This window comes from Contarinia nasturtii, unplaced genomic scaffold (assembly GCF_009176525.2).
Source record: "Contarinia nasturtii isolate CC-2019 unplaced genomic scaffold, AAFC_CNas_1.1 Cnas_scaffold_810, whole genome shotgun sequence".
Classification (NCBI taxonomy): Eukaryota; Metazoa; Arthropoda; class Insecta; order Diptera; family Cecidomyiidae; genus Contarinia; species Contarinia nasturtii.
In genome coordinates, this window is record NW_022198157.1 from 2,921,193 (window position 1) to 2,945,422 (window position 24,230).

General features: G+C 34.7%; 2 protein-coding genes across 2 annotated transcripts; one reads left to right on the top strand and one right to left on the bottom strand.

Annotated features, from left to right (window-relative positions):
• Window positions 1-23,988, bottom strand: LOC116342100 (pre-mRNA-splicing factor ATP-dependent RNA helicase PRP16). Its single transcript, XM_031769597.1, has 8 exons — window positions 22,954-23,988; window positions 22,479-22,870; window positions 22,021-22,402; window positions 21,808-21,957; window positions 21,512-21,705; window positions 1,467-2,379; window positions 1,066-1,207; window positions 1-879 (listed from the first exon to the last, which is right to left on the bottom strand). The coding sequence occupies exons 1-8, from the start codon at window positions 23,855-23,857 to the stop codon at window positions 276-278; spliced, it is 3,681 nt and encodes a 1,226-aa protein (XP_031625457.1). The 5' UTR covers window positions 23,858-23,988; the 3' UTR covers window positions 1-275.
• On the top strand, window positions 7,280-20,880 carry LOC116342102. The gene is made up of 4 exons (XM_031769600.1): window positions 7,280-9,521; window positions 14,591-14,769; window positions 14,930-15,034; window positions 19,157-20,880. Exons 1-4 carry the CDS (start codon window positions 9,248-9,250, stop codon window positions 19,253-19,255), a joined length of 657 nt encoding a protein of 218 aa, XP_031625460.1. The 5' UTR covers window positions 7,280-9,247; the 3' UTR covers window positions 19,256-20,880.
• Window positions 23,989-24,230: the final 242 nt, after the last annotated feature.

Consider the following 24,230-nt stretch of genomic DNA (forward strand, 5'->3'; position numbering starts at 1 on the left):
TTTTTTTTTTTTTGCTCAATGTTTAATATGATTATTATCAATGTTTACTATTTTACTCCATCGAAATAATATATGTATTTTGTTATTTTTAGCATATAGTTGAAACGGAAAGATACAAAAAAAACTTTATTTGTTAAATTCTCTCTCTAAACATGCATGTACACGAAAAACTATGCAAATGGCAAATAAAATGAAAGCTATAACTTCATTAAATATGTCCATAAAACAAGTGATTTTATCGGTGTGCGGTTTATCAACTTTCTTTTTGTCTCGATTTACAGACCGATGCGAGCTGGTGTCGAACCACGGTGTCTGGGTGTGGCACCCGGCGTTAAGATCTCTTGTTTCGTTTGAAGTGCTTGTTGACGTTGTTCGGCTTGAATTTTATCTTCTTCCATCTGTTTTTGTGCTTGTAACATTTGATCTTCCATTTCTTGTAGGTGTTCGGCCGCTTGTTTTTTCTTTTCTTTGCCACTTCGGCCAGACTCTTTGACGGAAAAGAACATTGGACCCAATTCAGCCAACCAATAACCATCAACCGACGTTGCACACTGCATATATTCTTTAGCTGTCATAATTAATTCGTGGTAAACAACGTAATCGGGTGTTGTACCAAGTCCATATAGAGCCGATGTTGGATGCAAATGGCAAGGCATTCCGGTACGCAAGTTCACATATTCGCCAATACCTTTTAGACGAGCCGCTTGATAGAAATAAGCCGAACAAATACACTTTCGTATGATATCCCAATCGGTGCCACAAGAGGTGACTGGCAATTTTTGTTGAACCAGAATGTCCTTCAATTGTTGTCGTACTTCACGCACCTTTCGCATCGCTTTGATATGAATGAAGTGCTCGTTCGCCCACGTCGATGAGTAGCTGTAAAAAAAATTGAAACAACAACAGACAACATCAGCAATTGAAAATATGTCAGATTTTAGTTAATACGCTCATAAAAATATTATTATTATTTGTCTGACATTAAGTGAATGTCACGCGTACACAAGACGTGACTTCATAGAATAAAAATGCTGTTTACACAACAAAGAAATTTTGATTACTCACTTGTTCTGCTTCCATTGCATGTAAACATTTAAATATGTAAGATGATCAGATTCGGGCACTTGAAATTTCTCACGAACACCATCTGCCTCTTCTTCGCGGCCCTTCGGACGGTAAAATATCGATGGTACCGAAAGCATTGAAACTAAAGAAGAACAAAAAAAAAACAACAATAACAAAAAGAATTAAAAACGCGCAATTAATTTTCATATGGCGTTCCGCATTTTCAGTGGAGATGGTTTGTGTCTATGATATGAATGTATCATTGCATTATTCAGGTAGTGTTTAACAGAACGAGAACGAAAACAAAACAGCAAAGCACAATTGTCATTGAACAGTAAAATATTTGCATATGAATTGTTATTGCAAATACACAAAAGTAATCGTAATTTTTATTTACATACCAATGATAAGAACTTCAGCGCTGCAACCCATTTTACATGAAACAATAAGCATTTGACACTGCGGTGGATCTAATGGAAACTCAGCCATTTGCCGACCCAATGATGTCAGGCCGCCCGTATGATCCAAAGCGCCCAATATCCACAATTGATACAGTGAATTTAGAATATTATCTTGTGGTGGTGGATCCATAAAATGGAATTGCAGTAAATCAACAACACCAAGTGATTTCAATAATAACACCGTGTTTGCTAAGTTTGTTCGCTGAATTTCGGGCACAGTTAATGCGAGCAATTCATCTTTATACTGTCGTTCAGTGTACAAACGAAACGCTTGTCCAGGTCCCGTACGTCCGGCACGACCCGATCGTTGATTAGCATTTGCTTGTGAAATTGGATAGATTTGCAGTGCATCCATACCAATTCGAGGATTGTAGACTTTTAATTTACAATAGCCCGAATCAACGACATAAATAATACCATCAACGGTTAGCGATGTCTCAGCAATATTTGTAGCTACGATGCATTTTCTCACGCCGTCCTCCGATTTTTGGAAAATTTTCGCTTGCAAATCAGATGGTAACTGTGAGTAAATTGGCAAAATGGATAAAGCGGGTGCGTCATCGATTTCAGCTAATCGTTCTGCAAGCACTTCACACGTGACTTCAATGTCTTCTTGTCCGGGCATGAAAATTAATAAATCACCCACTGTTGGTTGCAGGTGAATTTGCAATGCTTGTTTTACAGCTGAATCCACATAATCTTCGACTGGATTCTTCGAGAACAGTACATCAACTGGATATGTTCGACCGGGTATTGTGAATGTTGGTACATTCCCAAAGAACGAAGAGAATTTCGAAGCATCCATGGTGGCTGATGTAACAATCAATTTTAAGTCTCGACGTCTGGCGACAATCTGCAAATAGAATAATGTAAGAAATAGGCTATTAATTTAATTATATAATCGAAAATTAAATATCTTGATATATTTTGCTCAACAGAACGACATTTTTATCACAAGTCACGTGGTTTGGGCACGTGCCCTTTTACTTGCAAAATCGATTAAAAATAAAGCAATAAATATAAAAATTGTTATCAAAATGTCGTTTAATTGTTGATGTTTAGAATTTTAAAATTAGCATCACACCGATAACTTTTCCACTAAATATATAAACATCAAGACCCACTTTTATTTCTATGAATGCCGAACGATAACAATCAACTCAAGGTAAATTTTATCAAACGAAAAATATGTGCAAAATTCCAACCAATTGTACTCGAATTGAACGACATTTGTTCGGTTTATTCAAATATTTTCGTAGCGAGTAGTAAGTTTATTTTGTTCACTTAAAAGTGGAGCATTTTCGATAAGTTTAACAAAGATTAGATGTGATTTGTATGGACTCAATGTGACGGAAGCAATCGCACGTCGCCATACTTTGATGATGTTTCACCGTAATTTGTAATTTTCAATTCAAATTTATACATGAATGGACGTGCAATTCACTTGTACTACAACTGTGCTTATATCATTAACAACGTTGTTGTTTTGTTTTTCTGCTCTCTGTTTCGTTTTAACCGTGCAATTTGATTTATTAATGTTTGTGCTCAATTGATTTATTCCAACGATAATAATCTTACACAACTTATGGAAGTGTTCGCATATTCCTTTCGAGAATGATGAGAAAGTCACAGGAAAGGGTCATTTTGTTTGATTTCCCACACGAACTGTGTTTACACCAAACTTTTAATGACAATCAAATTTCATTCCTGTGTCTAAATAAAAGATAAATGGAAAACCATGCGGTCAGCACATATTCGCAATGTAAAGTGGTTGTAATATTAATAATAATAGAATGCGCGCCGGGTTGGTTTGATCAAAAATAATATTTCTGTTTACATTTTCGCGTTAATTTCCTTTTCAACGTTATTGCGTATCATTTTATGATCCTCCAATACGCTGTGGTGTCTGTTTGCCCGGCGACTGTGTGTAAACAAAAATAGAATTTGTTGTTATGCATAATGCAACGCAATTCGTAATAGTTTGTATAAACAACGGTAGAAAAAAGAGCAAATTAGAAAAACCTAAATCCTACCTCAACATATTCCCAGTTATGTACTGGTCTATGCTAATCATAGACGATGGAATATACTACAGGAGGCTTGATTTTTCTTAAAATTCAAATTTGAGAGAGTAAATAGAGCATGCAATCGTTTAGCGCCACCAAACGTTAGTCAACGAACGCTTGGTATACGTGATTCAGGTCTTGTGTCTCTTGTTTCTCTTGCTCTATTTTACATTTGCCATTGGTGCCACATGACATGGACGCAAATGTACGTGAACGCACTCCCGAAATCCCAATGCGTTAAATTTGGATGTCGCATGCAAAGCCGCATAAATAATAAACAAAAATATGCATTTTTTTGAAGCGGAATAGAATTCACATGAGAAATCGCAACATTTTATCAAATTCGTGAGCGATATCGCCGTCCAAAGCAGTCAATACAATGTATATTTATGGAACAAGTGAATAATAGCGTTCAACGTGAGTTACTATCGTTAGTGGCCATATGAAATACTTATTTATTTATTATTCTGTTGTGTTTTACGGTCATTCGAATGCGGCGTATTTTGTATTTGCGCTCATTCCAAATGGGTTATCAATTGTTTTCAGTTATTTGTTGTTTTTAAGCAATGACACGCACAACATTTCATTTATCGATTTCTGGAATTCAGGCGCTCATTGCGCTGGTCAATGACTAAATAACGGTTTTCCAGATAGACCGGTGCTCTCTAATAGATAATTTTGTTTTTGCTGTTTTCACTTTTAGTTTCATTTGAACCTCAATGAACTATAATTTGATTTTGAATCGTTCATTTTTGTAATATTAGACAATTCACACTCGATGAATTTATGACGCCATTGAAAGTTCCAGTCAATTACCGTACATTCGCTTGGGGTTAATTTCAGACTCTGTCGTCATGTGTGCGTTGTGTTATTATTTTCGACAAATCTTTTGTGCGATCAATCACACGTGAAAATCAATAACCGATTCCTATTGTTAATAAAGACATTTTTCAATGGAAAAAATAGGAGAAAATAGATTTAATAAGCACGCTCGTGTCGAGGCGTCATGGATTCAGTTGATTTTTGTGCGGATAATAAATAGCTTCGCTATAGCAAAAAAGGTTATCAAATAAGATCGAAGACATATAAAACCATCAATTTTGATCTGGATCTATTTGCAATTCCTCGCGTGTTAGTAATATTCAATCAGCTTCAACCATTCAATTTACGTATTTGCACAGCTTCGCCACGCTATTATAACTACTCTTTGGAAAAAAGGTCTTCAATCTCATTATAAGCTTGCACGTAATCCTCTCACAGAATGCCAATTAATTCAATTATTCGCTGAAAAAATTCCAATCGATGCAACTCATGTGAAAAATTGACAAATCGAGTTCAATACATTTTTTTCTGCTTGTGCATTGTTCGCAACATTTTCGCTATCGATTATGTAGCCAAGGATAGCTGTGACAACAAAAAAAATCCAGATGACGCAAATAAATTGCAATAAACGAATCAGACCGTAATAAATCATTGTTAAAAAAAATTCCAGAAGATTCTCAATCCAAAATGTTATTAATATCAATAAAAAGCAAGAAATAACCAAATTCACAGCAGACTTCATTCTCGGGAAGTTGATAATGATAATGATAAATAAAGGTGTTCTATTGAGCAATGAAAATACATGAGCACATATCAAGACTCAAGATTAGATAAAAATGATGTTAAGTAATTTTGATTCATTTACAAAGGAAATACCAATTTAGATTCTGTAAGAATAAATCTAGACAACAAAATACCTGCTGCTTATTTTGACATTTTTTTATGAGTTTTGTGGTCACTTTTTTGTCGACCGACAGTCATTAACTACGCTGGTGGACAGTGTTTTTAATTGTAAACAAAATTGGCGGCACTTTGACCATAGCCGCGGGTATTTCATATAATTATAAACAAACAAAAGTTACAAGCATTTTAATGTGTGACGCATGCAAATGCCAAAGTACAAAAGACACGATTCGCACAACAAGTGATCAAGGGTACTTGGCAAACATCGCGAATATTATGATGATATTTAAAAAAAATATTGCGCTCAGACCAAATCTCTACCTCTCTGTCTCGTTCTTTTGCTTTCAGTGCTTCATAGTTCTGACTGGGGGAAAGCAGATTTTGGCAAGCTAATCATTACATTCACAAATGAACTGTAATCGGTAGAACAAATGTGTATTATTTTATCTTATCGACAATGATACGACGAATTAGCCACTTGTCTGCATATATGTGTCACCATATGATAAATATGCAATAAATTCGTCAACTAAATCTATTTTTAACTTTTGCATTTTTGCAAAAGTACGCGAATTTCACAATCAAAACAAAACAATTCCGGTTTTCCTGTGTTCAATACACACACACATTTATAAACAATTCAATAAGAGATGAGAGAAAAAAATTATTTGTAAAACTTGTGTATGCAAATAAAATATGGCAATGATTTACTTGGTACGAAGATAAAACAGAAACAAAGCATTTTGTATATGACGAAATGAAACTGATTTTGATGCATTTATTTTGGCAGCGAATTTCATTTGGAATTTTCAATAAAATTCATCTCTCTAGCTGACAGTTGCTAATAACCACCATCTCATTATCTAGCTAATAAATACTGTGGCATTTGAAATTGTGAAAGCTTAAATATTCAACATGTTTGGGTTTAACATGAACACTTATCCGTTGGTTGATGCGGTTTTTCATGGTGTAACGCACCATGGGCGCAAACTGAAATGTAGAATGTGTAAAATTCGCATGTCTCTCATGTTTAATTTATGAAGGTATATTGATGCCGGTTTCAAAATATTCTGACAAATTTTTCACTGTTTTGGTGTGCGTTTATGTCACATTTATATCGAAGCTCAAGGTCAAAAGAAACAGAACGAAAATTCAAATTTAATAATACATTAATTTGAGTATTGAGTGTCTGACGCTTGCAACGACTCACATTCAAACATATTGGTCACAGAGCACGACACCGCACATAAATCAGTTTCAATCCATAATGCGTCATTTCAAATTTTGACTTATAACTTCCTAATTTCTAAACGAATCTTAAATTCCGATCGTTAGATTCGATCGCGATGTATTTCCGTATTTTGGCGAATAAATTTTGTGTGCCTTTTTTTGTTGTTGTTGTCTTGGTGCGACGATGCAACCAACAATAACACGAAAAATAAAAGATTTACAAAAATTAAACGCTTGAATGCTGAAGACAGCAAAATACGATGCGAAAATTGGCACGTAAATAATTTTAGTCAGCAGTGAATTGTATTATTTTGTCAATTGTATGAAATGCATATAGAAGAGAATGCGACAGCACTCGAGCCACGGTACGGTGTTCGCACCGAAGATGCTTTATTGTTCATAAATTTACAGTCAGCGCGTATATGAGTCGCGCGAATTATGTGCCCTTCGGTGTATATTTTTTGTTTCGTACATAGTACGCTTAGGCATCTATGTCGTTGGAAACACCGCATTTTTTTTCTTCTTCTTCTCACACTTTCTGCCAGTAAATAAAACATGAAATGTCTGTTTATAGGCAGAGTACGCACATCATCACATAATTGTGTACAGTACAGAATGTGTATAGGTGTGCGCCTGAGAAGAAACGCAACCGTTTTTATATATATTCATTGCGTTCCGTAGCCACCGCAATGAGTTTCTAAACGTTATTCGTTGGATGCCGAAGTGGAAACCGAAACAAAACTGCCACCGCTTCGTCATTGAATCGCATTCGCTAGTGAGTCTTGTCAGAGATAACTTCGTAACGCTGATTTTCAGTTTGAATAAATTTTATTATACCATACAGAAAAAAAAGAGTCAAAAGAAAGTTTTGTTATTGGGAAACAATTGATAACAATTTTTTAGCAATCACCACCACGTTTGAAATTTTGAAAGAAAGTCTACAATCACATCGATCAACAATTCAATTTTAAATCGAATATATTTGCGAAACAACAATTTTTTTCTTAACTCGTAACCTGTTTTATTCGTTGGGTAAACGTTGGGTAAAGACCTTATGAATTTTCTAGAGAGTTTTGGCAACTTTTAAATCAATCACATTTTTTATCAACAATCCATAATCAAAGAAGCAAAAAATCAACGTCTTTAATCGCAAAATTGCAACTGGATTTTCAATTAAAACAAAGAAAACTAACATTTCTCGAATGTTCTAAATGTTAAAAGCCACACCACAGCTAAGAAACACACTATGTGCATGGAACAGCTTGAGCAAATATACATATATTAAAAAAGAGTAAAGCAAAAAAGGCACTCGCACGAATAAACGGTTGAATAAATATATGTATTTCGTTGTATATACATTTAATTTATCGTACGTTGAATGAATAAAATTAAAAGAAAACGGGTATTCAGAAAGTGAACAATGCCAATTCCTTTGTGCACAAAAGCAACTGCCAAAATTGTCGATTTTAATTAAAGAAAAGAAACGAAGCAGTGTGTCTCTGTGTGTGGAATCTCTTAATTGTGTTAAAATTCGAGTGTTTTGATTTTGGACTTAACATTGACTGCGCCACCAATTGAAAGTGTGAAAAGTTTTTTTTCTGTCGAATTGAACTGAACCGTAATTCTGAAGATTTATTTATTAACATTATTGTTGTAAAAACAAAAGAGCAACGAAAGCGCGAAAAAGACATTTTATTTCAATTTAAAAATAGCATAGACATTGCAATTTTAAACGAAGACGTGGTTGAGAGCACGGTCGCTTCGCCTTTGAATCTGGCAAAAATCGACTGGAATTGATGCATAGAATCAACGGACGCGTGAAATACAGTGCGAATTTTTTCTTTTTTGTTTGTTTGATATCGTGTGTGCCTGTGTGTATAAATCGCATAAACTTTTCAATGTAGTACGTGAAATAGTTGAAGGCAAACTCAACTGAACTGAATTGAACTGAGCGTAACCAGAAAGCGGGAAAAAGAGTGAGAGAGAGCCCGCGTAATTCACAGCTCTATGAGAGATAAATTGCATTCCAAGATACAACTTTGTTGGTCTTCTTCGCATTCGTGTTGATGCTTTTTTCGATTATCGAATTAAAATCGCCCGAGAGAACGAGAGACATACTAATCACGGTGCTATTATGAAATATTCGCATTTGGGCGCCATCGATTATTACGAGCAACTTGATTGAATATAATTAAACGATACGTATCACGACAACACAATTCAATTAAATCCAATCAAAAGTCATTTTTTTGTTTTAAATTGTTGATGTTTAGCTGTGCTTAAAAAGAATTTTAACGAGACACAACTCATTAAAAGAGAGACAAGAAAATTCAAAATTCGACAACATTTTGTTTTGGTTTTCATTAAATAAAAAGGGATAGAAAAGTGAAGAAAAACGAAATATTGGCTTCTTGTTTATGGTCGCTGCTACGTTTGAACGTTTTATTTTTAGCTGAGCCGAAGCAAATACTTGCCACTGCACTCAATTCATAGAAATCGTGCGACAAGAAGGCATAACCAACAAAAAAGAAACTGGGTTAATAAAACAATATACTTGGTGCGCTGTGCATGTGAAACAGAAAACTGCTGACTGAATTCAATTGTATTATTTTGAAAATTTTATAAGCAAAAAGACGCTTTTTTTGCACACAATCAATTAACGTAATTATATAAATAGTTTTGGAAAAGAGGAAAAGAAAAATGGAACAAAAACCACGTTCGCGTGCCAACACTGTTATTGGACAAATCAAATGGTGGACATCAAATCATCATCTTACCAATAACAATAACAACAACAATTGCAAATCGTTTGGCAGTTCCATTGCGGTGCAAAAATTGCGCGAATCGAAATGGTTTGGACCAGATGAATCGCGTATATTTTGTGCTGTCATCGAATGCGGTTTCATTGTGGAGACGCGCGAAGGCAAAGAAAATGGTGGATGGTTTGGAGTTGTTAATTGCAAAACATCCAAAGGTAAGAAATATACTATCTATTTGTTTTTTCTTCGGAACATTTTTCACATACACATTTGTTTTTTGAGTGTTCGCTTCATGCGACACGAAAGCAAGAAAAAACATATATCGAATCGATGTATGTACTATATGTGAAATTTAACACATGACAAACCTAGAAGCTTCCACAACAAATATCAATTTTTATCCGTTCGTGTGTTGAAAGTGAATGCATGTGTGTGTGTTTGTTTTTAAAATGGAATTGGTTGTTTTGTGGAAATTAAATGATTGCGGCGTACAATGATTAGAAATGAGGTCAGCTCGACCATTAAATCAATCGATTTAAAACATTTTCTCCGTCAATTGAATAATTTTCATTTAGTAAATCATTAGATTCACCTTCATTCGATGGAGAAAACAAGATTTCTGTGTAGGTTTAAACGATTAAATACAAATGATTAATGAATTCCAACTGTATTGGCGCGCGGAGAAAATGTCCTTTCTACAATATTCTATCACAAGTAAGGTCATCACATTGCATCGATTTGGTGTTTATCGCGTTTCATATAAGATGATTTACACAATATGGTATCTAATCTCCATCTCCTTCAAATAACATCTTGACCCATTTGCCTGCGGCAAAAATTGTTTAGCAATTTCACTATATACTACGGTTTATTAATAGATTAAGTCAAGAGACTCTTTACGGTGGCATTTCCTTTTTCTCTTACTTGATAATATCATATCAATTGATATTACAAGCGACGAGCCTCCAAACTACATTCAACCTCTTTTTTATTTTTTTCCACAAAACTTTTTTCCATCTCATTCATGTGTGTGTGTGTAGGACAACGACGGTTTTCCATGTATGGCAAAAGTGATGTGAACCAGCAGAGAAGAAAAATGATAGACACAACGTCTATGTATGACGATTATCCACTTAACATGCTCTCTTTTCATTAAACAAAAAAGAACTGGATGTATTTTAATCCCGTTCGAAATTGGTCTGGGTCTGCTCTGTGATTATGTTTTCGAATTTCTTTTATCCTTGAACTTTTTGAATGCCAAATTACAAATCGAACGACGTCACAATATCCACACTTCTACTCCTTCCGAGATGAAAGTCACCTTTCTTTTTCCGCATTTTGCATTTCCCATTGTATAGAGATGGTGTGCGCACACACACACACATCGCGTGTCTGAATTGGATTCGCACCAAATACGTCGTGGTGCGACTCAGTGTTATTCAAAATAACCCGGTATTATTGCGCGTTACGAAAATACAATGGACGACCATACGACAACGAAGAAAAAAATCAATATCACCAAAAAGGCAGCCTCTCTATTCAACTCAATCGTGCAATGTGGATAACGAAAAAAGATCTACGATATTAATGCGTTGAGAGCCTTTTAACTGCACATACAACATGAGCAAACAAAAAACTTGGCGCATTTTTATTCACCGTCGTCGTCGTCGTCGTCGAATAAAATGAGTTTTATACGTAGATTCCAATCGTGAAGTCATGATTTTTGATTTATTTAGTCGCTCTATTCGAATCGTGATTCGTTAATAAAACGCATTTCTATTTTTAGCTTAGTGGTTTTTTTTTTGCATTCTAAAAATGCATCGATGCCAATAACTTGCAATTAACTACAATTTATACATGGCTCCATGCGACTATTATATAAATAATCCAACGCACCGAATCAATTATTCGATGAAATTAAACGAAAGAGAAACAAAATTCAATTCGATTTCGAATGTAAACAACATGAAACGAAATTATTAGAGGACTTTAAAATGCACTGCGTTCAGCAAGATTAATGAAGAAGAAAATAAATATAAACAAAAACAAAGACGCCGCTATTAAAACGAGTATATGACCAATATGAATTTGTAAACAACACAATCGAGTGTGCTATACTATTTAAATGGATGGCTAAAAATAGATAAATATATGTATGTGTGTGCGTGTTTTGCCACATAGGCATCACATACATTCGTCGGACATAGGGAGTCGTTAGCGTAAGTGCAAACGCAGACCGAAAGCAAACGATATGATCGCCAAGTCGCTATTCAGATTACATTTTATCACGCGACACTGACGTATAGCAATGTACATTGGTGTTAGATCCGAGTTCCGATAGTTATATAAAATGTATTCTGTATTCTGTATATATATATGTGTAGCCTGAATCGCCTTGATGTCGATTATCAATCCTTGCTTCATTATTTGTCGTGGATTGGTGGCTGGCGATTGCGCTATGACAGGTCGTCTTATAAATATTCAAATTTATTTATTATTTTTCTTCTTCTTTCGAAATTTTCTATTGTTTCTTGCTTCGCAAGCACATGCTTAGCTTCTCATAACCACCGTGAACCATTGATTTAAGCTTTACTGTTTTCAAACGGAATGTGCAAAGTGGTTTCAATAAAACGGCATGTACGTAATTATAAAATACGTGCATCGGCGTTGTTATGACTGAAACATGAACATGCTCGAAAATGAGGTCTTGCTCTCGCCGATTTAAAAATAAATTCCGTTCTATCGAAATGCAGCGAGCGTACAACGCAATAGATACAAATCTATATATAATATTGAAAATAGAAGCTGGCGCCTGACGGTGTTATAGCACCATGTAGTACCTTTCGCTGCGAAAGGTTTCGCTAATAAGCTCGTCCTTTCGCTTTTATTAAGCGTAATAATTTTTATTCCAATTTACGACAACAACTTGTTCCAATTTATTTAATCATGACTGACTAAGGATCTATATAATGTGCTGCTGTAAACGGCAATATTGCTACTTAGAACTTTTATGAAAATTATCGTATTTCATTCATTCATATTTAAAATGTTAAGCACGTATCTTTCATTGACCTTTTCTCCATGCAATTTAATAATTTCAAATTTATTTAAGCTGTAAATTAAATTAAAAGCGGTTTGTGACCTTTTTTCACCGAAGCTTGTTGCCAATTTTTGTTTCTCGTCTCGATTAAAAAGCATTTATTTAAGCAAGGAATGTCACATGTTCTACGTAAATTGCGCTACTTGGTGGGTGCATAGGCATTTCAATACATTTTCTCACCGTATATATAAATAGAAAATCAAGTCGAAACCAGTCCATTGGCCAATTGGCAGTTTATAAGCGATGTGTGTTTGTACCTTTTTTTTTCTCGTTAGATCGATGTATTGCTTTTATGTCTCGTGCTTTTCATTCCGGCTGTGTGCTGTTTCATTTGCTAATTGCTAACAACAAGTTTCAATTGACGGTGCACGTTACCGGCATTTATTTACAAAACACTTATATAAAAAAAAAACTTTATTAAGCACTAAGGTTCGATGAACTGTGTGGCTTCTCTCTAACTCAGCTCAACGCTGTATTTACTTCATAGCAAATGCCTGTTCAACAAATGGCCAATTGATCAAATGCAATTGAAAATGACTGTTACATTCACATTCCGCATTGCTACGAATCAAGTTTGTACTTATTCGGTTATTACCGGTCATTCGGCTGTGCCTGTGTCGATGTATGTTTGTACGTGGACATTCTCATTGTGCAGGTCTGTTGTCGGTGGCAATTGGCAACGGAAACGGCAGTTACTGTACAAACCACCAATCATATTCGAAGTTGGAAAAACATGAAATGAATGTGACACAAAACAATAACGTGAAAGTTTTTTTCTTCTTTTTTTTTTCTTCATAAAAAATCAAACGGTCAATTTCATTGTATACATACATGTTCTGGGAAGTTTTCCAAACCCGCAACCGGTTGCATTTGAAAAAGAGATGCGCTCAACAGAGGAAGAAAAGTAATAAACACGCTGCACAATGTCATCGGATGATAACGGAACGAAAAGCGAATCTAATTATTTTAAAGATTGCATTGCCGAGATAAATGTTTATCTCGATTCCGTCAATGTCACAACGCTTTTGTGTCGAAAGCTCTCTGGTTTAGCGAAACCAGACCAACCTCAATACAAAAATGACAAGCCGTTGATTGAAGCAACGATTGGAAATGCACGCAAAAAAACCCAACTGTAATTTGTACAATGTATTGAAGCATTAAATGTGATTTTGGCTTGCTGCTGCTGCAATTGCAGCGCGCTAAACTTATTTGGAACGTTCAATTCAACTAGGTTTCGATTGCACCGAGCATGGGAAAATCGGAGAAAAAAAATACATTTGCAATCGATGTGCATTTGTAAGCAGGTGGAATAATGTAATTGAATCATATGCATAAACAAGTCAACACGAAGTTGGCAAATCATATCAAAATTAAATCATTTTCACATATTCATGCTACAGCAAAAAAAAACACATATATTCTCAGTATAAATCAAATAAAAGTCATCAGTTGTTCGTGCGAGAAATTGACTGTCTTAATGCACAGATGTACACTAACACACAAAGAGAGACACAAATCGATGTGTAATGAGAATTATTGTATCGTGCAATGATGTCACATTTCCAACTACGTTGTTCGCATTTATTTGGCGATAAAAACCATTTTGTGTTTTTTGTTCGGTTCGTTGATAAATTACGATGAGCATGTGAATTGAAAAAGAAGAAACACAACGATTTTTATTTATTTAGTGAAGCGCAAAATGGATGAAATAACAACTTGCATTCCATACGATATCGCAAGTACCTGGGAATGAATAAATGCAGAAATATTTCTGGCAGATACTGGTTTTCGATAATGATTGTATCCAATTTGTAAATTGCATTATTTGCCGAGTAAATGCCACACAATATCAGTGTTTTGTGCTCAAAACACAACTATCTACTTGAAGCAGCCGTTGCCGTTTAACTGTAAAAGTTGTGATAAATTGAATCATCTATTAAAAGTGATTTGTACAATGATAAATTGGGTCTATTTTTATAACAAATGGAATAATTTTTTAAACTCCGTTCAGAATGGCGTAGAAAGTTGGTTGTTTTTCATTCAGTTTCGTTTGGTATTTCGTATATACAAAAAAAAATCTTTAAATTTTCCCAAAATTGAAATGACATTTGGAATTCATCGCATTGAACTTTTCGTTTTTTTTTTTGAAATATTTATATGTTTGCTTTTCTTCCTCGCTCACAGATAAGAAACCGAAACCAGAAAATATTGATATTTATACGTTGAAAACTGCATCGGATCGGCGGCTCAAGGTGACGAAATTAACATTGGCTGATGTTTGGAAACAAGGCTGTATCATTCGCATCAATAATTTTGGCGATAAGGAAAAAACACCACATTCGGAGAAAGATATCAAAAACCAGGTATGCATCATTCATTTCCGCCATTCTCTCTTCTACCAAACATATACAGCGCATAGTCGCTTGACAAATCCGACCGTGTATGGTTTTCCGTCATCTTTATAAACACTTTTATTTATGTTTTCTTTTATCTTTTCTTCTCCGTCTTGTCGTTTGTCTTTAGTTATCATTCGGTATGAAAGCCAAACAGCCGCTTTGGCATAATTCGCAGCACTTTGCAACCTGGTGCCGATACGGTGACCGTCAACAGGACATTCGACGACGGCAGGTAGTTGAAACGCAAAACTATTTCTTTAGCTACTAATACGTTTCGGGCACTTTTGCTCCTGTTCTATTCACTCGCTCAAAATACATAAACATCGCAATATAATTTAGCTGTAATGTAATTTTAATTTGTAAGACCGCATGAATCTATTGTTTGTTAAAAAAGTCGGAAAATTTTCATTTATTTCTTAGTTTCATAATTCAAATGTAATATTAGATGCATCATACGATTGAAATTTTTTTGTTATTTATCAAAACCAGACAAATAAAATATTGAAACAGATGTATGGGGTTTGGGTCGAAAAGTGTGCGTACACGTCGTCGTTTTGCATAACATATATGGGAAGAAAGTGTGTTATTGTGAACAGTAAAAAAAATAGTGTTATAAAAATTTGCATGTGATTCGGTTACGTTTTGACGTCCGTCGCATTCTTCGACTTGAATCCATTTCTTTTTCATAAACATTTTTTTATTATTTTCATTTTAAACTTGTTGCATTTTACCATTGTGTTTTTTCTTTAAGTAAATACACACATTTCTAGTAAAATGCGGGTAATTGTGTATGTTTTTTTGAAAACTGATGTGAAGAGAAAAAAATAAGCAGAGCTTCACAGTTGATGAATTAATCGTCTTTAAGCACAAATTTTTAAACGAGAGGAGAAAGAGAAGGGAAAAAAGTTCAATTACACTCTCATGTCACAATTCCTCTCTTTTCGATTTGCTTTTAAACGTGATTTCACTCTCGCATACCGCCCACAAAGTTTTTCGCTCAATTACTCGATTTCTCTTTGTATTGTAGTATTTTTTCTGTGCAAAGGATTTTTTTTTCTGAAAGATTTGTGTAATATTTAATCTCAATTGATGTTATATCATATCAAATGTAAATTTTTTTTTATTTCCATTGCATATAAAATCAAGTCGGTTGTGAATGCGTATTAGTCAAGAAGTAGAGAAAAAAAGAGAAAATTGAAACAAAAAGAGAATGAAGTTTTATACTTGAGAAGAAAAAAAATCAGAGAGACTAATGAACTCGATGTACGAGTTGAATATATAAGAAAAAGATGTGCTAATCAATTTTGTGGGCTTCGAATGTACCCAAGAAGTGTTTATCTTTTTGAAACTTTATACGACAAAGCAAAATTGTTCTCTCGACTATATTTTAATAGTCACAAAACACACCCCAGCATAATATGTCTATTTTTTGTTTTGCACTTAGTTATTAAGCATTTTATTTCTTTTGTTTGGTTTCTCACAAGTTTTGTTTTATTCGATTTCAACGAAATCTCTAGCGCAAAAAAGAAACACAATACAATATGTAACCATTGATTTAATCGACATGAAAAAAGGTGTAGAAATTAAGTAAAAAGCAGCAACTGACTTTAATTTTTAATTTATGATTAATGCAATTTACCACTGGATTTTTATTTGCAACAATAAAATTAATGTGTGTTTTTTTCGTAAATTTCAAAGACTTTGTTTGTTTTTTTTCTCAATTTTTGCCAATGCTTTTTTTTCTTTCTTTTAGTGATTTCTCTGCACCAAGTGTGATAATAATTTAATGCGTTTGTTTTGTTTTGTAGTAAGTATTCGTATTGGGATTGCATGCATCTAATCGATCAATTGTCATGAAATGACTGTGCTAACGAGAGAAGCCAATTAAAACCAGCAACAACCACAAAACACATACACAATATTAAGCTCATAACAAATAACAGCACACTGACCAAGTAACCGCGTTCAACTCATTATTTTTCTGACACTTTCTCTCATTCAATTATCCATTTTCATCTGTTCGACACCAAAACGTAATGGCAGCAACATATGAAATAAAATCGTACAATTGCCAATCAATGGTGGCAGACACAAAAGAGCAGATTTGTTGGAATGCTTATTTCGTGATTTTATGAGCACGAAAAGGGTGTCTGTCAACCTAGTTTTCTTTTATCACCATCATATAATAGTATTTGAAGGGCCATTAAGTGCGATACGATGCAAAGAAAATAAAATTTAAATTTTATGCCTTTTTTGGCGTCGACTTTATAGATTAAGAGTAATTGCGATAAGTATATTACAAAATGATTGCACACAATCAACAACTTAAATAGAATACAGTTTTCTTTCACTTTTCAATTTTAATTAAACCATCTCCATTTTTATATTTACTTTTCGGCAAGCTTTTCGGCCAAGTATTGAGCGCGTCTTGATTTTCTATTTCGTCACTTCTTAGTTATCACTTCCAGGTCACATGTGAAGCTACGTTTGATAACGATAACATTTAAATGTTTGATAACAACAGCTTGATTTTCAGTGCTGACAAACCAATGTGTCACATCCACTAACATCACCGACCAGATTACTCGAATGCTACTTAAAATGAAAGCAATCCCAAGTTAAACAATATCACGCTGTAGATAAACATAATTTTTTTCTCTTTGTCACTTGACATGGCTGTATATTTATACGCTGGACACATACAGCACGTGCACTGTTTCCTACGGAAAGTATGTTTATTGATAAATCTGTAATATTCAACAGAATAGAAATAAAGCTATTCTCGACGGTGTTATCGTGCATTTAAATGTTTACTTGTTTTTTTTTTTATCATAAAACAAGATAAGAAGCATTGTTCTTAAAATGATCTTTACATAGAAGTGAAGGCCGACCACAAATCTAAGAAATGTACGAAACAGTCATCGGTAATTTTTGCTATTTACCACTTCAATAGATTTTGCGTAACCGCTGATTTAAAGTTCATCGTAACGTTGATAAGAAAACTGAACCAATTGAAATTTGGTAACAATTTGATTTTTGACTTGTTTGTAAAGTGGAACTCCTAAGAAATTGATGTAGGTTCGGAACTATCCTGACAAATTGTTAAAGAAACTTTGTTTTTTGTAATAAAATGTCTCACGTCCAAACCACTATCACTCATGTGTGAAATCTATTATTAAAGAATTTATCTACAACAAGTCATTGTTAGCTTCGATTATCTTATTCGGTGCACATTTAAATGTTTTGCGTGAATTGCAACCTCCAATATGTACACAACACATTGACGTCGTCTTTGAATTTTAAGCTGTTTCGGGTCGTCATTTTTACGTTTTTATGGCTGTCTGTTTACCCAGTCATAGCATTTTATGTTCACACGATTGCATTTCTGGGCGCATGATTAATGAGCGTTATAAGCTGAAGCGCCAATTGAATTTACTATCTGCCGTATAAGCATGAAATAGCAGAGATTCAAAACCAGTATTTGATTATAATTCATACAGAAAAATTAAATAATTGTACAAACTAAGCGGTCGAGTTCAATATGCCATAAAAATATTTTTATCTTTATCGCAATTCAATAAATTTCGACCTTTGAGTTTAATGTTACGATTTTTCACATCATTTTTTCCCCAAGTTTCTGACATAATTCCGCCCTTAATAGCTTCTTGGTAATTAAGCAAAATGGTTTATTTTTGAAAGAAATGAGAGAGAAAAATCGTACGATATCGCCGGAATCACGCTATAGTCTCTAATTGATCAGTGTTAATTGGTGCATCATGGCTGATGTGTTGCCAAGAAAATGTCGGGATTTGTTACATGAGTAAGATCCATTCATTAATTAAATTTCATTCAATGCCATGATGGCCCCGATACAACGATTTATTGTGTGTTTTTTTATTTTATTTCGATTTTGGCCCAAATTTCATTCTTGTTTCTTTGTAATTTCAATTCTATTTAACGTTCAATCAAATAATTCAATAAATGTTGACTGCTTCGTGACAGATTGAAACACTTCATCCTTTATCGGGCGACTGTATTTTGATATCAAAAACGTGCGCACCATTATAGAGGGAAAAACAAACAGAAATTTTCATGAAAATGCATGGCCGTTGTAATTGCTATTGATTTTATCATCGCATGAATGATATCATCTTTGAATGTTAACGCTTTTTTTGTACAGTATTTAGAGCGAAAGTAAACATGGGCGGTTTGTGATATAAATTACAATTGCAAATACCGCAAGTTGTTTTTTTATAAGATCCTTTTGTTGACTCTGTTTTCCGTCTTCCGTCTATTGTAGCACAAGTGGTAGGCGAAATAATTTTATTTCAATTGGTTTTTTTATGAATTTCAGATATCGGACTGTGTAAAATGGGGCAGTGTTGGAATGAATGCCGGACTAATAATGATGATGAATCGTCGCCAATCCCATTCGGCTTCGGCAACGCATTAAGTCTGCGTCGACGAAGAAAAACAAACATGTTTACCGTGAATATACTGTTTACTGTTCAACGAATTGCTATTTATGACGTGTAAATGTGTGTGAGGAAAAATTATTAAACGAAAAAAAAAAAATCTTCTTCGTGAAATACACAGGAGTTTTCAACCCACAACCGAACACATGACGAATGTTAAATTTATCATTTCCGAAACTGAATCTTCAAAATATGCAAATCGAAACCAAAAAGAAAACCTGAGACAAAAAAACATTGACATTTGTGATACAGAGTGAACTTTCTGGACATTTTTTTATTGTACAAAACACATTTTTGTTAAACGTTTATATTTTTTACTAGTTAAGTTTATAATGACTCAAAACGATGAAAAACTGCTACACTTTCAACATTTTCAATGGAACAAGAATCACAACCAACAAAAAAGAGAAAAACTTTTTCACTGCAAAAACCGATTTCATGAGATTTGATTTTGGTTATTTATTTTTTCACATACTCATATAACGAAATTGCTTGCGTGTACCAATGAGATTATCAGACAATTCTGTTAGAACAATTTTCGATAAAAAAAATCAAAAAAAATATTTCCACTTGGATACACACAGTTTCAGCACAAAAAAAAAAGATATGATGAATGAACTGTAGCGTTAGCACAGAAGGAATATGAAAAATCGATACTACTATTGAATTTGTCGGAGAACATCATTTTTGCGTGGGATTGTTATATAAAAATATCTGAACCAATTCGGAAGTGAATGAACACTGCGAGGAAACTTTTTGAAAGAACGCAAAAAAAAGAATACATATATAACAATGTGGGTGCCAAAATCCACAGAAATCCTTTCATCTCATCATTCTTCTCGGATAACAACAACTTTTTGAGAAGAAAAGAAATTCTTTTTTTTTATTTAACCACCATAAATTATACTATACATCTCTCTATACACCTTATATACATTGAGAGAAAATGTAATCATTTAAGTGTTTATTTATGCCACAATTTAATGGAGTTTGGAGTTATTGGCAATGAAAGGGAGGTAAGGCTGAGAAAATGTTGCAAAGATGCAAGATTTAATTGAAATTTTTTTTTGGATTGTACTTAAGAAAGCTGCAGTCAATAATCAAAGATCAGAAACATACAAAACAGAAAAACTAACTGTAGATATATTGCACACTTGTTGTGGCTTTTATCGCAGCACACAGAATAAATACACCACAGAAATTCTATCAAAGAACCTGATATTTATTAATTGCTGTTTATAGTAAAACTCAATCTTATAAGAATGACGCTCGTTGCGAAGCATTTGTGGTAGCAGTCCATGCAGAAGAGGACGAGAGAAAATCAAAACGATTGTAATTATTATCAATAAAGCGTTAGTTCGCATAATAAAAGTATTCAATGTCTGTGAAAAGTGCTTTGCCGATGGCTATTGTGTATGAAAAAAATTTGGTATCGAAAAAAAAAACAAAAAAAAAAATGAAACGCGCAACGCATAAACGACAACAAACACATACGTTAAAATATGCTTGGGATAATTGTTGTTGCGAGCTGTTGTAATGTTTTGAAATTATAAATGACATTTTTTGAATAAAAATAAATTTTATTGGTATTATTATTAGAAAATGCAGAGTTCGAAATGTGTTCTTTACTTTTTTTGGCTTTTTATTCTGATTTTTCTTCTTTGAGAGGGTCCTTCCACTGTTTTCAGCGAATTGTGCAAAAATACGTGGTGAGAACACATTGTTATTGCGAATGTGGGTGGTGGAGTGAAACTGCAAGCGTAAGTAAACAATGCCCCGGGATATAATTTATGATGCGAAGGCATCCATCGTAAATCTATTCAAACATTAAGCGATATAGATGGTTGTATCAACAACAAACTTGAGTTGAATAAATATATTCATTTGGAAAAAAATCATGTACACACTGTGTATTGATTTCGTATACAAGCACCAAATACTACCCAATTGACCCAATAATAGACATTTTATAGATGATGTGCTATTTTTAGTCCAACCACTGTGCTCAAAACGGTGACGCTCACCTAACAAACGAGTGCTATACCACTTACGGTGGAATGGATAATGTATAGATTCAGGTTGACGTAAATTAATTTGTAAACTATTGACTTAAAAGTGGCACAAAACGTGTGTCGAATAATAAATGAAGTGGAAAAAGCAACCACCTCGAAAGCGATGTTTTTATTTTTGAATAAAGTAGAAGAAGGTTGAATAAAATAATCAATTATACTCACATCACGCAGTAAACCAAACAAAACGTCTGTAGAAAGGGAACGTTCGTGCGCTTCGTCCATGATGATGGCTGAATAATTGTCGAGATCTGGTTCGCGAAGACTTTCGCGCAACAATATACCGTCCGTCATGTATTTGATCACAGTTTTATCCGATGTACAGTCTTCGAAACGAATGGCGTATCCAACTTCCTCACCTAAAGCATCACGCACACACAAAGCAATTCATTAGATTAGTGGTTGTTCTTATTTTTTAACTAAATGCTTATATCTTGCAACGAAATGAAGTTTTGATTTACCTAATTTGGTGCTTAATTCGTCTGATACACGTTTGGCCACCGACATCGCAGCCACTCTTCTCGGTTGAGTACATCCAATCATGCCAAAATTACTGTAACCATCTTCATGTAAATATTGAGTTAATTGTGTCGTCTTTCCCGACCCCGTTTCTAAAGAAAGAAGTAATTTTTATTTTATTTCACAGTTTTTGCTTAGAAATCTTTGCTTCTAACCTCCTATGATAATCACGACGGAATTCTCTCGAATTACATTCAACAACTCTTGGCGTACAGCATATACCGGCAAAAATCGACGTTGTTCTAAAATTTTTTTGCGCTTGGCATAGTCACCCTTTTTAACACCTTCACCCAAATGTTGAGCAAATTTTTGACCTTCACGGTAATCGGTTTTGTCGTTCTCTGCATCGTATTTATCATCTTCGTCGTCCTTTTGCTTTTCAACGCCCATGATGTTGCCCATTTTCGTTCCGCCCAGTTCCCAATGTTTCTTTTGTGCTTTGCGACGTTCTTTTTGCTCACGATATACACGCACCAATGGCGAACCTTTGCGAGCAAGTAATGCCATGTCACTTGTTGGATCTCTGACAGGTACAACCTGAAAATTTATTGAATCGAAACGGTTAAATAACTTTCAAGAAGAAATAAGACGTGGACAAAATTTCGAATCTTACAGGTTCCGGTTGTTTGGTGAAAACAATTCGACCATCCAAAAATGGCGGTACTATGTGATGCACCAACAAATGTACACGTTCAATTGCTTCTTCGTCGAAATCATCGTTTACATTGATCGATTGAACAACACCCGAAGTCAACATACGATTTCGTTCCCACAGTTCATTGTCTTTGTTATTTTGACGCTGTTGGGCTGAAATACGCTTTTTCGTTCTTTGCTCCAATTGTTCTTCACGTTTTCGGAAATATTCGGCATTTGTATTTCCAAATGGATTTGTATCATCATCGAAACCTTCATCCATATTGTACCATTCACGATCCAATCGACGTTGTTCTTCTTCCCAAATGTCACGCTCTTCAGCATCAGCCCATGGTTGTTTGTCACGTTGACCTGAAAATTGAATGAATTCAATTATTTAATGTACGAAAGAAAAAAATTGGTCGATAATAGGAACAAAAAAAATCGAATCTTACTTGTACGTGGTGTGGCTCCAGTACGCTTTCTATCATTTGCCCATGCATTGAATTTGTGTGCCGGCGTCGGTCTTGGTGTATCATCTTCCATTATCGATTTTCTCAAGCTGTTCATGTTGCTGCGTGTCGACCATTCCGAGCGACGTTGTTGGTCGCCTTCTCTTGGCGTCGGAAAATCCCATGAAGAGCGTTTTGATGTTGATCTTTCATCATCGTCGTCCCAAGATGACGAGGCCGTTGCTGTATACGGTGTTCTCGGTTCGTCTCTAAATCGAGGTGTGTGTAAACTTCTCTCCGAATCAGATGGTTTTCGTCGCTCCGAGTATCCAGAATCTCTTGAGCTTCGATCACGTCGTCGTTCGTAGTCTCTGTCCTTTTCTCTGCGCCTCTCCGAATAGTCATTGTCCCTGCCTCTGTCACGATCTCTATCCCTATACCTGTCTTTATCTCTTTTGTCATAGTTTCGATCGGAATCATCTTTGCGTCGACTTTTTTTTTCATCCTTCGTTGATACATATACGCCTCTTTTGTCCTTTTCGCTTCGTTCTGCTAATCGATCACGAAATTTATCTGACACACCGCCACCATGCGATGGAGTTTCATCGTTCGGTTCACGATAGTTTCGGCTTAATCTATGCACATTCGCATGATCCGGTGTAGTGAACGTTCTGTGTTCTGGTGTGGCCGATGCATCATCATCGTATTCACTGTCTTTGAACGAAATTAAACGATTTTGATCTTCGCGTTCTTTTCGTTTTTGCGCAGCCAAACGATCCAAACCAAGTAAAGACGGTTGTGGTACCTTAAATGTTGAATCGGAATCTTTCTTTTTCACCACCAAACCACCAGTTACCGGGCTGGACGCCTCTAAACGATGTACAGACGGATCATCTTCTTCAATCATCGTTTTTCGTTCACAAGAACCAAACAAAATTAAATCAAATCAAATGCACTTATCTCACACTTTTATAATTCAATAATTTGCATCAAACGACTACACAACGTATAGAATAATACAAGGTTAGAGTGTTGTTTTGCTGTATTTCGTCGTGGATGACAGTTGCCAATTTGACATCTATGAAATTTAAGAGTGCGTTCTGTAAGGGAGCCAATGACGCACTCAAGCCAAAAACGCTTTCGTTTTTTTTTATTTGAATAGATGCGTGACAAACAAATAGAAGAAGAAAAAAAAAACAGAAAAAAATGAAAGTTTATTTTAAAGAAATGGACAAACGCGGAGAATACTTAATTTAAGTTGGTTCGCCAGCAATTCTTTA